This window comes from Helicoverpa zea, chromosome 15, assembly GCF_022581195.2.
Source record: "Helicoverpa zea isolate HzStark_Cry1AcR chromosome 15, ilHelZeax1.1, whole genome shotgun sequence".
Taxonomy (NCBI): domain Eukaryota; kingdom Metazoa; phylum Arthropoda; class Insecta; order Lepidoptera; family Noctuidae; genus Helicoverpa; species Helicoverpa zea.
In genome coordinates, this window is record NC_061466.1 from 7,699,051 (window position 1) to 7,714,055 (window position 15,005).

Here is a 15,005-nt window from a genome sequence, read left to right on the forward strand (position 1 = left end):
AGAATAGCCGCCGTGGCCGAAATCGGCTGTGGATGCCTTTTATCCCAAGATAAAGGTTTGGTAAATAAAAGAAGTACAAATGTTTAAAATATTTACAGTTTATAAAAATATGTGGATTAAATGTACTGTTTATAAAAATGCAACTTATAATGTGGATTTTATGTCAGGAATAGTATACTGAATGCCATCACAATGCAGCATACAGCCACATATGGAGATTTTCTTTCACCAATTCTTGCACACTTCCAAAATGTTCCGAGTAATCTGAAATTAGAAAATCATTGAACATATACCTATCTAGTAAAATAGGTAACTGAAAAAAGTGGAACACGTGGAAGTAATAATTTCCAATAATTTAGATTTGTATAACTAAGAAACCATATCAAAAATTGGTCCTCATCGCTGTCACTCTGTAATGTACCTAAAAGGCTGTTTTTTTTACTTTACGTACTAGATAGGTGTGGGTTTCCATTTCCATCGATATTAACATACAACCTACGAAGTTAAGTGGACAAAATTATGAAGTAAACTACTAAAAAGTCTCTTGTGTATGAGATTAAAAAGTCACAATAATACAAACCCTGTCTTATTTCGGTCCATTATACTTGGAAAGAATGATCTCAAGTATGCACAAGTACAAATGAGCAGCAGTATCACGGACAATAAGCTTTGGAAATTGAATATAGCACTCTGAAACAACGATGAGACATGATTAGTGGAATCTTAACCTCCCTTTATTGTATATACGATATGTTTTAGGTGAAAGTGCCATACCATTTTAACAATATGCTACTAAATACCGTTATTCACACACTATTAAGTAGTTTTTTATATTTATTATTATTAAAATCGGTATTTGCTTTGTTGACAATTTCATTGACTTGACAAAAAAGCGACTGACAGCAGTGCGTGACACATGACATGTCCGTGACAACTCAGCGATTTCGTTCAGTAACACTTTTATATAATAGACATCAAAGAAATAATAAGTCTAATAAATCGAAATAATAGTTACTTCGGTCAGTGGGTCTCTCCCGCATTTTATTTTATTTAGCCAAATATGAACTATCAAAAACCATGTCCAGCTCTGGAGGTCTCGTAATTAATGATAGAAAGTCTCATTCAGGCTTCTATTTCAAAATTGAAGGCTCTCTTTACGGTACTTATCACAACCTATAGAACTCAGGCCAGTAGAAAGAGGATTCTCCATTATATTATAGAGATATAGCAACTTGGTACTCGGCATGACTGTGATTATGATTGCCTACGTATTTGATCAAAGTCGAACCAAGTTTAACCTTGAACATTGAACCTAGGAGCACCGGTGAAAACATCACGTAAAGACTATAAAAACTTATTAAAACATAAAATGCGGCACTCGTATCAGTTCTTAGTTAAAGCGCGTGCTTATAGAATAGATAGCACAAATTCTGAGATACCGAGATATTTTGTTTACTATAAATATTGAGAGATAGGACACTCCTGTGGTGTTATATCGAGATTGATAGTGCTTTAAAAGTTTTTAGGAAGATGCAGTGGAACGCAAACGACAAGACATTTTTAATTACCGGCGGAGCGTCCGGTATGGGAGCCGCGTACGCAGAGGCTTTTCTATATAATGGAGCAAAGGTATTTACTTATTCATACCATGCCATAACAGGCAGGTAGGTAGATGTAGGTACCTATGAACGTATGTAGCTATTTTTACTAGCTCTTTCTAGAGGCGTTCTGTCGAAAGGAACGGCGGCACCCAAATAAAAAAAATAACCGAACATGTGAATTGAGAATCTCCTCCGTTTTGGGATATCGCGAGAACACTAAAGCGAAACATATAAATACATCTATTACTTAATAGGTTCAATTTGTCTGAAATAAATATGTAAATAAATAAATACATTGATTTCTATCTTTCCATCCTCTGTGATTGATGTTTTATACGCATTGACGTAAAAGATAAACTAGGGATTATTCCTAACTAGCTTTCGACCGTGGTTTCACCCGCGTTCAATAGCCGGGTGGTGACAAAAACTATCTTTTGTAAGTCCTTTTCCAGGGTCTAAGCTTCTCCCAGGGGGGGATATATTTATATTTATGTGTATGTATAGATTATCGAATATTCTTCTATATAAACATTAGGTATAAAGAGGATTATTCTTTTGCTTGTTTATTTTTTCTGTCCGTTTTTCACAGAACCGATTTTCTATACTAATATTATAAAGCTGAAGAGTTTGTTTGTTTGTTTGTTTGAACGCGCTAATCTCAGGAACTACTGGTCCGATTTGAACAATTCTTTCGGTGTTAGATAGCCCATTTATCACCGTAGGCGTGGGTCTGTGGGCGGTGAGTTCGGGTGGCTCATCGCCCCTCTGTCTACTTAGACGACAGACCCGTGTCGACGGCGCGCGTTGTTCCACGCGCTCCTCAAAGAGATGTTAGCAACCCCAGCGGGGCCCAGCAGGGCCAAGGCCTACCGGGGCTGCGGGTTGTTCGAAAGAGATACCGCGGCCCTGGTACATAAAAGGCCCATGACGGAACACGACGGTTTTTAGTCAGTAAGAGTCTGACACTCCCTCTCCGCTGCTAACCCACAGCGAAAGGGGTCATTTGATGATTTTTGACGTCGTTAAAAAAAAAAAAGATAGCCCATTTATCGAGGAAGGCTATAGGCTACTTTTTATCCGGGTTCGTGCAGAGGTTCCCACGGGATGCGGGTGGAACCGCTGGCAGAAGCTAGTAAAAAATATTTAACTGTTAGAGTAGCTTACACTAAACCTGTGTGACATAGGCATTATCCGGGCACGGAAAGCAAATTCCACGGGACGTGGGTATTTAGTACCTAAATAACGTATTTCACCTAAGTACATTGGTATCTAGCTAAGCAATTTTTTTTTTATTGCTTACCTATGGCAATTTCGAACATAGCTTTCTCAATGGTTCTTTGAGCGACTTTGAGTTTCGTGATCATCAGGCCTCTAGTAAATTATCATGTTTTCCAGTGCTTTAAGTCAGGCGAGATAAGGTGCGCCCACGCATTTTCAGTGAAGGCTTGGCAGTATCGGTATCGCATGATGAACATCGCGTGATGCTAATTATTTAATCAGTTCGAATTGCTTTACAGCGAAATTATAAACATAAACAAACTGTTAATGATAGCTCGGTTTGCGATATTGATGGAACAACTTATTTTAGTAATATATAGGTATAAATTATAGGATGATAAGTATAATGATGATTAGGACCGGATAGTTCCATAAACCAATTTTCTCAAAGTACCTTAATATTTTATATAGATACGCAAGGACGTAACTATATTGTTTGCACCGTCATTGTGGCACAGTAAAAATAATGTGAAGTCATGTTGGTCACGCCTTTTTATTTAGGTAGGTTATTGGTAGGTATTTGGCGTTAAAACTCACGTGTACTGATGCTGAGACTTAATACTTAGAATATTATGATGGCTATCTCTACTGCTTTAATCTGTAACAGGTGTTCTGTCTTGAACCCAAATGACCAAAATTTACGAAGCGTGTTGACTATCTAAAGGCTGGACACACATGCCGGCGGTAATGCCGCCGGGTTCATGCCGAGCGGCGATGCCGCCGGCAATACAAGCCGTATGAAGCCGTCAAGCATCATTCCGGTTGTGACAGTCACACACATAGAACGCTAGTGAAGGAACTGATGCTGATAAGCCGCGCAACCTGCCGGCACACCCCGGAGGCCATGCCGGCGGCTCCTTTGTGCGGCAAAGTGTGTAGGAGCCTTAATAAAAGCTAGGAAAAACAAAAGGAAGACCCGATAGGGATCAGGCATAGGCTTACCAATACTTGAATTGTGAAAGAGGATTTTTAATTATTTGCAGCGGGTAGCTATACTAGACATCGCGGTGGAGGTTGGCAAGGCAACGGCTGAGCGGCTGAACAAGAGTCACCCCGACAAGGCGGTGTTCATCAGCTGCGACGTGAGCAAGGAGGAGGACATAGCTGCCGCCTTCGCCGCGGCGCTCGCGCAGCTCAAGCAGATCGATGTCATCATCAACAACGCCGGCATCATGGTCGACGCGCCCAACATGTGGAGAACTGCTTCAGACGTTAACTATGTACCTACAACTCAGAAAATATCTAAATTTGAACCTTTCAAAAAAACTCCTTTTTGAAACCAGGTCAGCAAAGTCTGTAGATACCAGTTAACATTTAGTTTTTAATTTTCAGCAAGGACTGGTATCAATGTCATTAAAAGGAATCGAGCATATGAGAAAGGATAAAGGTGGTGCTGGTGGAACTATAGTCAACATAGCTTCAACAGTCGCTTTATCTAGAACCCCGGCTTTACCGATTTACAGCGGTTCGAAAATAGCTGTGCTACACTTCACCCAATGTATATCGGTAAGTTAGATGATCTCAATTTAAAACTCTGGAAAAGAATATAATTTATGATAGGTACTTAACCCCGTCCAGATATCTGAACAAATGTCAACTGAGAAAGAGCTACTGATAAAAATAATATGCTGCTTTTGTTATTGTGCAGGTGAAACCTTTCTACGAAAACACAGGTGTCCGATTTCTGATAATGTGCCTGGGGCCCACGGACACTCCGTTGTTGCAAAATTTGGCAGCAAGGGCATACGATCGAAAAATTGGAGATTTCTTTGCTGCAAGAGTTGAAGCTAAAGGAATGGTGTTTCAAAAGTAAGTTATTCTTCCATAGCTCACTTGGAAAAAAAATTGGCGTACCTACATTAGCCACGCCTGAACTGCGTATTCACAATTAAATGATACTTGAAGACTTATAGGTACTTTTTAAATCTACATGAATCGCAAAAAAATCGTTTAATTTAATTTCAGGGTGGAATCAGGAGTCAAGGCAATGGTTGACATGTTCAACACTGGTACGCCAGGCTCCATTTGGCTTTCCATAGACAACAAACCAGTGCAAGACATATCTCCAAAAGTTAACAGTGCTTTCGAAGGTTTCGAGAAATTATTGTTTGCTCCGTAAAAAAAAATTAAACTGTCGAATTTTGTAAAGAACACGTTTTTACAAAACTGTTGAATTGCTATAAGATAAGATATCCTCACAGGAATATAGTACTTACTTACCTAGTACTTAGGTACCAACGTAGGTATAATAAATTAATTTCCGCTTTAATTGTTGTTTCATTGTACCTACCTATACCTCTATTACATTATTGATTTATGTAAAACTTTGCCCTATAGGTAATGCCATTTATGTATCTTTTTTACCCATTTTTCATTCTGCCTTTGTAGGTAATCTTTTTATCCGACTGAACTTTTCTTTTCAATAGTACCTACTTGACTCAAAAAAATACTAGCCTCCTCGAAATAATGTCAAAGCTAATATAGTGTGTAGTGTAGTAGGGAAATCTCGGGATGTACATAGAGCTAAATACTAAACACTTCTGGAAGTAAAAAAATCTGTTTACCAGAACTTAATTAGATAGAGATAAGATACAATTAAGATGGTACAAAGGTAAAACCTGCAAAGCAGTATACCCAAAAGTTATAATACAAAACGATAAGTAGACAAATCTCATACCTAGGTAGGTAGTAAGTAGATAGAGCTAATGAGATTGAAACGAAGTAGATAGGACTGTCGAAATGGTTATTCCCTTGAGTCGAGGGGAACCGTGGGAAAATGCTTCTGGGGCCCGATTCTCCTAAGTTAATAATGTCAAAATTGAATAGAAATCGAATCGCAATATGATCGTAATAGCAGTTTTAACCATATCGGCATTCTGCTACTAATAAAAGACCAATCGTATTCGATTGACATTTGATTGGTGTGCGATTGGTCTGCTATTTTGGTGATTTTGGTCTATACGGTAGTTTGCTGTACAATCATTTTGCAATCGTTAATCATTTGCAGACAAAATTATTCATTATTGAATGACAGAAAAGGATAAAAACGTTTATTTCAAAGAAAAAATAGCGGAATGCCACATACGCTTCAATCGTAATCGAGTCGGGATTGGATATCAGTCGAATTGGGTCGAACGTGAATCGTATGACGCTTAAGTAAAATTAGGAGAATCGGGCCCCTGATTACCTGTTGATCTTGATACGTTGGTACGGTAGTACTCCCCTGACGGACTGACTAGCGGTTTCTCCATGTTATTTTGATATCAATTATTATGCCAATTCAGGGTCCAAAGTATTATCGACGACACATGTAGCCATTATCGGTTATATCTCAGTAGATAATGCAGGCTTTTTTCATACATATAAGAGCAAGATATCCCCTACGAAGTTAGTTATTACAAAAGTAGTATCATAGACAAGATGCAGTGGGACCCGAAAGACAAAACCTTTTTGATCACCGGTGGAGCTTCTGGTCTAGGAGCTGAATATGCTCAAGCTTTTCTCGACCATGGGGCAAAGGTATTTACTAGGTATTTTCTGTTTAAGAATTCGTAGTTCTTTTTATTAACCCAAAGAAAAAAATACATAACTGGTATCTTATCACTGACATCGAAAATAAATTAGGAAAATTTTATGGTGTTATTGTGAAAAAGTTAAATTCTTTCTCCCTCTCCCTTTATATCTGTGTTTTCCAAGTATTCGTTATTTTAAATCACCGTATACACGAGGCTCATAATACGGATTTCCCATAATTACTTAGAGAAACTAAATTTTCCCATACAAAAAAACAAGAATTGGGAATTTTATATGATAAGGAAACTCAAGTTCAAATTTTTTAAATCTATTGAAATACCTATAAATGTATTTTGTGGAAATAATATCATTCTTAACATCTCTTGACATTTGTGGGCCCAAAAAAATCAAATGCCAGTGCAAAATGGGACAAGAAGTACCTATGTGCACGATTTCAACACCATACAAACAGTGGTCGATTAACCGACTAAAACTATGGACTGTTTGTAAAATTTGCCCTAACTTTAGGTTTTTTTTGAGATCCTCAATTAGGAAGACAACTAACTGATTCGAGGAATTTATCAGAGAGAACCTTTGCCCTTTAACTGAAATTTTCCGGTTTATTGCAGAAAGTGGCTATACTAGACATCGCGGTGGAGGTTGGCAAGGCGACGGCTGAGCGGCTGAACAAGAGTCACCCCGACAAGGCGGTGTTCATCAGCTGCGACGTGAGCAAGGAGGAGGACATAGCTGCCGCCTTCGCCGCGGCGCTCGCGCAGCTCAAGCAGATCGACGTCATCATCAACAACGCCGGCATCATGGTCGACGCGCCCAACATGTGGAGAACCGCTTGTGACGTTAATTGGGTACTTTTAGTTTTATTATTCTGTAAACCTTGACCACTTATACAATCATAAATTCACATTACATAACGTTAGAATTAGTAGCACAACCAATTCTGAAATATCTACTTCCCCATAAGAGCAAATGATGTTCAAGGTATGTTAATCACAATGACATTATTTACTTCCAGCAAGGACTTATCTCTTTCACTTTGAAAGGCATCAAGCATATGCGCAAAGACGAAGGTGGTGCCGGTGGAACAATAATCAATATTTCTTCAGTAGCTGCTATATCTAAAAACCCGGCGTTACCAATTTACTTTGGTTCCAAAATGGCTGTACTGCACTTTGGTCAATGCATAGCGGTGAGTATAGTAAATAAGGGAGGAAAACAATAACTGCAACAGAACTTACGTAGGTACTTCCTGATTTGAAAATGGTGCAAAGATTAACGACTGGTCTACTAAGGCTAGTGGTCTTATTTTATCTTCTTTGATTATTACTGCGTTTATGTTTAAACAAACAAACTCTGTCTGGAATTCGAGATGTCTGTCAGTCAAAGCGTAGCTTCAAAAGTACCTTAACGTCTTCTTTAAAATAATCAGGTATTTTTTTTGTATCCGACGTACGTATTTCCTCTGCTATATCGTCAATTTTTTATTTCTAGATGGGTTCCTTTTTCGACGACACCGGCGTCAGAGTTTTAACGATGTGCCCAGGAGCTACAGATACTCCGTTGCTGCATAATTTGGAACAGAGGGCATATGATCCAAAACTCGGAAAGGGCTTGGCCGACATCTTTGAATTAGAAGAAACTATATGCCAAAAGTAAGTGATATCTCTTAATTGAAGAAATGAATGTTCAGGTTTAGGAAAATTATAATTATTTTACCATCATATAATTATTTTATTTATTGTGACCATCTTCCGAGCCTTTTCCCAAATATGTTGGGGTCGGCTATGGTTGGGGATCTAATTTTTGTGACCTACATGTAGTTTTCGCATGAGACGGTGCTTAACTACAAACGAGTTAATGTTGCACATCAATATAAAATTGGGCATTTACTTAAGTAAATCTATAATTAAGAGTAAATAAGGAAATAGGGAATTGTAGTTATATGTTATTTTGTTTATTTCCAGGACACAATCTGCAGTGACGGCGGTTCTCCACATGTACAAAGTTGGCGCACCCGCCACGACTTGGCTGACCATGGACGACAAACCAGCTCGCGACATAACGGCTACTATTGACAGCGCTTTTGACAGTTTTGAAAAAGCATTGTTTAACTAAATTAAGAATGTTAAATTAATCAATGAAATATTAAACTTTACCCTAGCTATAATTTTGCATTATTGTTTATTTACCTATATGTATGATTGTGGCAAAAAATATAAGTAAAAATATATAGGTCCAAGACTGAAATCTTGTCATGTTCTTCCTTATGAAGAACTGAAAATCTAGGACTTCGCCATTAGGTAAATAGTGCATCATGATTTCATGGTAGATAAAGTGATTGCAATTTTCGTTTCGAAAGTCAAATACAGATCAGATGGGTATATACTAACATAACAGATGCTTCATTCAGGGTGCGTCTACACCGTGCATCAAATGAAAGGGTTTTTGTAATTTTTTGTTTTTTAGTTTTTTTCTTGAAACTGATAAATAGCTGTTAATTGCACAAAACATTCAGCACACCCCTACACAAAAAATGACAGATAATGATAATATAATCGGGTTTATAACGGATTTATCAAAACAATATGTTTATGATTTGTTTTCGATTATTTAATAGTTGTTTTTGCGTATTTACCTAATCCTTATCCAGTACCTGTCTATTACATAAGCAATGATAAAATATTGCACCGTCATTCTGAATTTGCTGATTTTGTAGTTACCTTTCTGATGTGTTATCTAATTAATTAGGTAATTAAGTACCCAAGTGAATTAGTCATAGTGCGGGCGTGCAAAATTATGATTCATGCGTTATGTAGGTATTTCTGAGGAAGTTGAAATGAAGAGCTTACCAATTTGTTTGACACTGTTAGTGCATGTTTGGTTTGAAAATACTGCGAGATATTCCTAAAATTAATACTTAGTAGAGTACATAAGGGAATACATAATAAAGAGTACGAAATCAAATATACAAGGAAGTTCTTTGGATAATTCGTTAACGAGTAAGGCTGTTCATAGGGGTAGTAGGAAAGACAGTACATAACGGAGTACATTACCTACTAACACACAAACAGGATACATAATTTTGGATAGTACAAAATCAAAATCAAATTCTAAAGTCATTTATTCATATTAGGCTGTAAAAGCGCACTTTTCGAACGTCAGAAATCTACAAAAGGCAGCCCCCAAAACGCCCACCCTTCACACATTTTACATTAGGAAGTTCGTAAGGAATAAGTAATAAGCTGCTATGATGAACGCTACACCTAGCTGTAGCCGGTTGTGCTTAGGTTAAGCCACACTTCGGGCTTAAGCCTTAACATTCACATAGATAGAGGGATCAATAAAAATTACGGCAATCAGTTCGAAAGAAATACGCAGGTCGTAAAAATTGTAAGTAAAGTTTGGCCGATTGTACCACTGGGGCAGTGTAGTGTAAAAATCATATCATTGTATATTATTCATAATTTTTGTTTCAGCTATTTCGCTCAGTGCATTCCAAAAGGATCAGTAGCTTGAGTCAAGCCTCTACCCACGACCGCCTGTCATGTCCCTTATTTACTTCGTTACCTATCTTGTTATTGACATAATATTGACGAATAAATGTCAGGTTTTATCGATACATATAATTATTGATCATATCTCATTCGATAATGGAAGCTTTTAAGCATATAAGAACAGAAATTCCATACGAAGCTAGTTATTAACAGTATTGTTGACAAGATTCAGTGGGACCCGAAAGGAAGAACATTTTTGATTACCTGCGGAGCTTCTGGTCTAGGAGCTGGATATGCTCTTGCATTCCTCAACCATGGAGCAAAGGTATTTATAATTTACCGTTATTTTTAATCGATATTTGTTATACAGCTGTTTTTTTGCCGCGGCCATAATTTTGATGATCGAGCGAGCGAATGATTTTAAAATTGGAACACTAGCGCATCGAGTGTTTCAAATATTAGAATCCTGAGTGACAGCGAGGGAACGGCTAGCGTATGGATTATCTTAAAGTTTCTATAAAATTATGTAGATGGAACTATGAGATAGGCTTATCGATGCTGTAACTACGCGATATGTGGAGAACAATTTTTAATATTTACAGCGGGTAGCTATACTAGACATTGCGGTGGAGGTTGGGGCGACGGCTGAGCGGCTGAACAAGAGTCACCCCGACAAGGCGGTGTTCATCAGCTGCGACGTGAGCAAGGAGGAGGACATAGCTGCCGCCTTCGCCGCGGCGCTCGCGCAGCTCAAGCAGATCGACATCATCATCAACAACGCCGGCATCATGGTCGACGCGCCCAACATGTGGAGAACCGCATGTGATGTTAATTGGGTAACTAACTACCTCCTATCCGTTATTATCATTTAAAATAAATTTTGTGGCGAATGAACCAGTAGCTGAATGTGTCTGCACTTCTGCAGATACCATATTAACTCGACAAATATTTACTTATTTCAGCAAGGAGTGGTATCGTTCTCATTAAAAGGAATCAACCATATGAGAAAGGATGAAGGTGGCGCTGGTGGAACTATAGTCAACATTGCTTCCATAGCCGCTATATCTAGAGCTGGAGCCTTACCAATTTACTACGGTTCGAAAATAGCTGTGTTACACTTCAGCCAATGTATATCGGTATGTTAGATAAGCTATTAATGCTCAATCCTTCTCCGAGAGAGAGGAGGCCTGTGCCCAGCAGTGGGACGATAAAAAAGGTTGTAACAGATAAGCTAAATCCGACTGTGGCATGATTATGATTTATGACAGATGCGTGGGGCAGACATGTTCAAGACATGGACAAGTCTGGAGAAGTACTAAGTACGTATTTTTGCTATCGACCTTTATACCTCAAGTGACCTATAAAGTACATTCCTAAATGATTACACTTTGTACAACAAATGCGAAAAAAAACTTTGTATTTTACTTACTAACCCCCGTACTCAGAGACATTTAATGATTATTTAAGTCACTCCTTAGTGACTTTAATAATTCTCATAGAAATTCTCCACTAAGGAACGGCTTAAGTAACCATTAAATGTCTCTCTCTGAGTGTACGCCTTATGGTACGTTTACACGCGCGCGTTCAAGTCGACATTCAACGGGCACAGTCACGTTCACGAGCGTGTAAACGGTACGCCCGAGCCCGTGAACGCGCCCGTGCCCGTGAATGCCGCGAACCGGGCGAGTGTCGGTTTTTTGGCAAAGTTCAAAGGATGAATGTGCGGGCGCCCGGCGACTGTTTACACGCGCGCGGGCAGTCAGTCTCTCCTGCGCTTTCGTGACGATTAAACGTTCTAAGAAAGTCGCTACGATCGGAGATTACAACATGGCGGAATGGTTAACGCCGTTCATCATTTTGATTCTTTTTCCAATAAAAATAAGTTAAGCCAAAGGCTATGACAGCAACAACACCGAGATCCTCGCGGCTCGCCATTCTTGCACTGACTGACACGACGGCGCGCGTGTGAACAGCTTGAATATCCGCCTGCCCGCGACGGGCTGCACGCCGCGCAGCCCGCCAGGCAGCCCGCCGGGTTGCGCGGCGCGCGTGTGAACGTAGCATTATACTTTGAAAAAATATTATTTGCAGGAGAAACCTTTCTACGGAAACACAGGTGTCAGGGTTCTGACGATGTGTCTGGGAGGCACCGACACTCCTTTGATGCAAAATTTAGGAGCAAGGTCATACGATCGTAAACTTGGAGAATTCATAGCTGCAAAAGTTGAAAATGATGGAGTGACATTTCAGAAGTAAGTTATTCTCCCGGAGCTCTTATCAAAGAGGGCCTGGAAATAATGTTACTTGTGAGATGACGGCAGAGAGAAGAGTATGGAAGAAGAAAACATGCTGCGTCGACTCAAAATAAAAGGGTAGGGATAAGGGCAGGAGGATGATGATGAGCGTGTTGAGAGTTGTTTGAATAAATTTTATGTAAACATCGTTGTACCCTAGCCGTTAGCGCAGCGTGAAAAATAACGCGACCTAGAGCTAATAGAAAAAATATAAGTTTTGTAAATAATGACACAGCTTAGGCATCGCACTAATTTTAATTTATTTTAATTTCAGGGTGGAGTCAGGAGTCAAGGCAATGGTTGACATGTTCAACTCTGGCACGCCAGGCTCCATTTGGCTGTCCATAGACAACAAACCAGTGCAAGACATATCTCCAAAAGTTAACAGTGCTTTTGAAGGTTTCGAGAAATTATTGTTTGCTCCGTAAAAAAAAAAACTGTCGAATTTTGTAAAAAACACGTTTTTACAAAACTGTTGAATTGCTATAAGATAAGATATCCTCACAGGAATATAGTACTTACTTACCTAGTACTACCTAAATATTTTTATTTACAAATAACTTTTTACAATAACTTCTTTCTTTCTCCTGCCCTGTTCCCAAATATTACTTGGGGTCGGCGCAATATGTCATTTTCTTCCATTTTCCCCTGTCACTCGTCATACTGACACTCACTCCCTTCCTATTCATATCATCTTTCAGGCAATCCATCCATCTTTTCTTAGGTCTTCCTCTTCCTCTCCATCCATCTACATTCATACTTAGCACACACTTTGTTGCATGCGTATCATCCCTCCTCATTACATGTCCATACCACGACAATCTTCTACTTCTCATCTTTTCTGTAACTGGCGCTACTTTCAGACTTCCTCTAATGTAATCATTCCTCACTTTATCCATTCTTGTAACACCACACATCCATCTCAGCATTCTCATTTCTGTTACATGCACTCTCTTCTCGTCCCTCTTTTTCAATGCCCAACACTCCGATCCATACAGGACGACAGGTCTAATGACGGATTTGTAAATTTTGCCCTTCAGTTTGAGGGGCATCCGCGGGTCACAAATAGCGCTAGTTACCTGTCGCCACTTCATCCATCCAGTATTGATCCGATGCGTAACGTCCCTGTTCACCTCACCGTCACTTTGGACGAGTGAACTTTTTACAATAACTTAATAATAAATATATATACAACATACAACTAACTTATTACCTAATATATACACTTACTATAAATAAAAATATTTAAAAAATTGCATCAAAAAACTCCTCCACATCGCTGCCCACCGGGAGTGTACCCAAGAGGCTGGCAGCATTGCCACGTTGGATGGCAATGCTTACTTTTTGGCCAAAATAAAAACCAGCCCTTGGGTCACCTGAAGTGTCAGCAAGTCGCTTAGCGATATCCTTATATAGGAGATGAGCACTTGGACCCCACGGCCCGAGGGTTTCAACCCCAAACGGCTCAAAGGTATAGTTACCCACCAGGGTACTATATTTGCGCCGTTTGAGGTCCTCTGCAGCCGCAGCAGCGGAACCAGCACATCGCGCCGAGCTAGGAAGGTGAGATGGTGCAAGAGTATCGACACAGGTCGCGTCCCATACTAAAGACCTACCCATCTTCCACGGGAACAACGACATACCGTCTGGTCTCTTGCCATCGTCGCGTGCCAGACCATTGGGTTCTAATATGGCTGGAACGCCGACGGCAACAAGAGCGCGACGGATTATGTCATTGATATTCGCATGCCGTGCAAAACGGCCGGCGCTGCGGCTACATGACAAGCCGTGGTGTCCAAGGCTGCTGACAGCTTCACCACATGGGCAGCGGTGAGGAGAGCAACACGGAGCACCCAATCGCAAGCAAATAGCTAGCCGGAAAGTGGTGTCGTCAAACAAGGTGCCTATGTTTGACGACGGAAGTGCCAGAAGTCATAAACCCGACTCCCATTCGCCCACAGCCAGAAGGCGCGCTCGCTCTGCAGAAGAAATTGACGTATTAATCAGATTATTCCGTGTAGCTCTGCAGAGCGGCTCATCCCACTGTCTCTGAGAGGATGGGTTGACGGGTAGATCAATATTCGGGCAGGTGATTTTCCAAGCCTCTACAGCCTCAGCCAGGCATGGTACCTCGCAATTGACCAGTGTGGAAGGGAGAATTTTCCTGGTCAATTTCTCAGTACCACGGACGGAGGATATAAAGGCCGGTAAACTTATACTAGAAATTTTGCGGACGCCAAGCCCTCCCATGCGAATGGGAAGAGTAGCCTGAACCCAGGCTCGGTCGTCTAGGGCCACATTTAAAATTGATGATAATGTGTGTCTGATAATTTTGTCAAGTTGTTCCAAAAGGTTTGTGTGCTTCCATAGAGTGGAAGCGCGCAAATAGTATGTTAATTTTGGGCCAAAACAACAATATCTAATGATTGTAATGGCTGAGTGCATGTTAATTTGGAGCAGCCTTTCCGAAATATGATTGAAATTTTGTATTTTGTCCTGAATAAAATTCGAAAATGAATTTTCATATATTGGGGAACCAAGGAGACAAAGAGAGTCCTTATCAATTAATTTAATATCCGGGGCTATTGCATTGAATTTTGAAAGTGTGTCTTGTCTGTCAGTATTGTCCGGTACAAAAAGTTCGCATTGGTACCTAGTACTTAGGTACCTACGTAGGTATAATAAATTAATTTCCGCTTTAATTGTTGTTTCATTGTACCTACCTATACCTCTATTACATTATTGATTTATGTAAAACTTTGCCCTATAGGTAATGACAGACCAGTGCAAGATATACCTAACTCCAA

General features: G+C 39.8%; 4 protein-coding genes across 4 annotated transcripts; 3 read left to right on the forward strand and 1 right to left on the reverse strand.

Annotated features, from left to right (window-relative positions):
• Positions 1–78: 78 nt before the first annotated feature.
• LOC124636903 (protein kish-A) lies at positions 79–869 on the reverse strand. Its single transcript, XM_047173173.1, has 3 exons — positions 775–869; positions 581–690; positions 79–264 (listed from the first exon to the last, which is right to left on the reverse strand). Exons 1-3 carry the CDS (start codon positions 775–777, stop codon positions 159–161), a joined length of 219 nt encoding a protein of 72 aa, XP_047029129.1. The 5' UTR covers positions 778–869; the 3' UTR covers positions 79–158.
• A 496-nt stretch (positions 870–1,365) lies between these two features.
• LOC124636921 (15-hydroxyprostaglandin dehydrogenase [NAD(+)]-like) lies at positions 1,366–5,148 on the forward strand. Its single transcript, XM_047173195.1, has 5 exons — positions 1,366–1,629; positions 3,863–4,099; positions 4,212–4,385; positions 4,528–4,688; positions 4,845–5,148. The coding sequence occupies exons 1-5, from the start codon at positions 1,531–1,533 to the stop codon at positions 4,996–4,998; spliced, it is 825 nt and encodes a 274-aa protein (XP_047029151.1). The 5' UTR covers positions 1,366–1,530; the 3' UTR covers positions 4,999–5,148.
• A 1,121-nt stretch (positions 5,149–6,269) lies between these two features.
• LOC124637155 (15-hydroxyprostaglandin dehydrogenase [NAD(+)]-like) lies at positions 6,270–8,577 on the forward strand. The gene is made up of 5 exons (XM_047173509.1): positions 6,270–6,398; positions 7,022–7,258; positions 7,426–7,599; positions 7,902–8,062; positions 8,375–8,577. The coding sequence occupies exons 1-5, from the start codon at positions 6,300–6,302 to the stop codon at positions 8,523–8,525; spliced, it is 822 nt and encodes a 273-aa protein (XP_047029465.1). The 5' UTR covers positions 6,270–6,299; the 3' UTR covers positions 8,526–8,577.
• A 669-nt stretch (positions 8,578–9,246) lies between these two features.
• Positions 9,247–12,687, forward strand: LOC124637217 (15-hydroxyprostaglandin dehydrogenase [NAD(+)]-like). The gene is made up of 6 exons (XM_047173579.1): positions 9,247–9,275; positions 10,118–10,229; positions 10,507–10,740; positions 10,867–11,040; positions 11,996–12,156; positions 12,473–12,687. The coding sequence occupies exons 1-6, from the start codon at positions 9,247–9,249 to the stop codon at positions 12,624–12,626; spliced, it is 864 nt and encodes a 287-aa protein (XP_047029535.1). The 3' UTR covers positions 12,627–12,687.
• Positions 12,688–15,005: the final 2,318 nt, after the last annotated feature.

Bases quoted from the DNA above. Each gene is read 5' to 3' on its own strand.
- LOC124637217 (XM_047173579.1), top strand. From the start codon at position 9,247: ATGAAGAGCTTACCAATTTGTTTGACACT. The intron at 9,276-10,117 runs GTTAGTGCATGT...AGTTATTAACAG, and splicing joins TTACCAATTTGTTTGACACT to TATTGTTGACAAGATTCAGT. The intron at 10,230-10,506 runs GTATTTATAATT...TAATATTTACAG, and splicing joins TCCTCAACCATGGAGCAAAG to CGGGTAGCTATACTAGACAT.
- LOC124636921 (XM_047173195.1), top strand. From the start codon at position 1,531: ATGCAGTGGAACGCAAACGACAAGACATTTTTAATTACCGGCGGAGCG. The intron at 4,100-4,211 runs GTACCTACAACT...TTTAATTTTCAG, and splicing joins CTGCTTCAGACGTTAACTAT to CAAGGACTGGTATCAATGTC. The intron at 4,386-4,527 runs GTAAGTTAGATG...GTTATTGTGCAG, and splicing joins ACTTCACCCAATGTATATCG to GTGAAACCTTTCTACGAAAA.
- LOC124636903 (XM_047173173.1), bottom strand. The intron at 265-580 runs GTTTGTATTATT...TTCTAATTTCAG, and splicing joins ATGGACCGAAATAAGACAGG to ATTACTCGGAACATTTTGGA.
- LOC124637155 (XM_047173509.1), top strand. From the start codon at position 6,300: ATGCAGTGGGACCCGAAAGACAAAACCTTTTTGATCACCGGTGGAGCT. The intron at 7,600-7,901 runs GTGAGTATAGTA...TTTTATTTCTAG, and splicing joins ACTTTGGTCAATGCATAGCG to ATGGGTTCCTTTTTCGACGA. The intron at 8,063-8,374 runs GTAAGTGATATC...GTTTATTTCCAG, and splicing joins GAAGAAACTATATGCCAAAA to GACACAATCTGCAGTGACGG.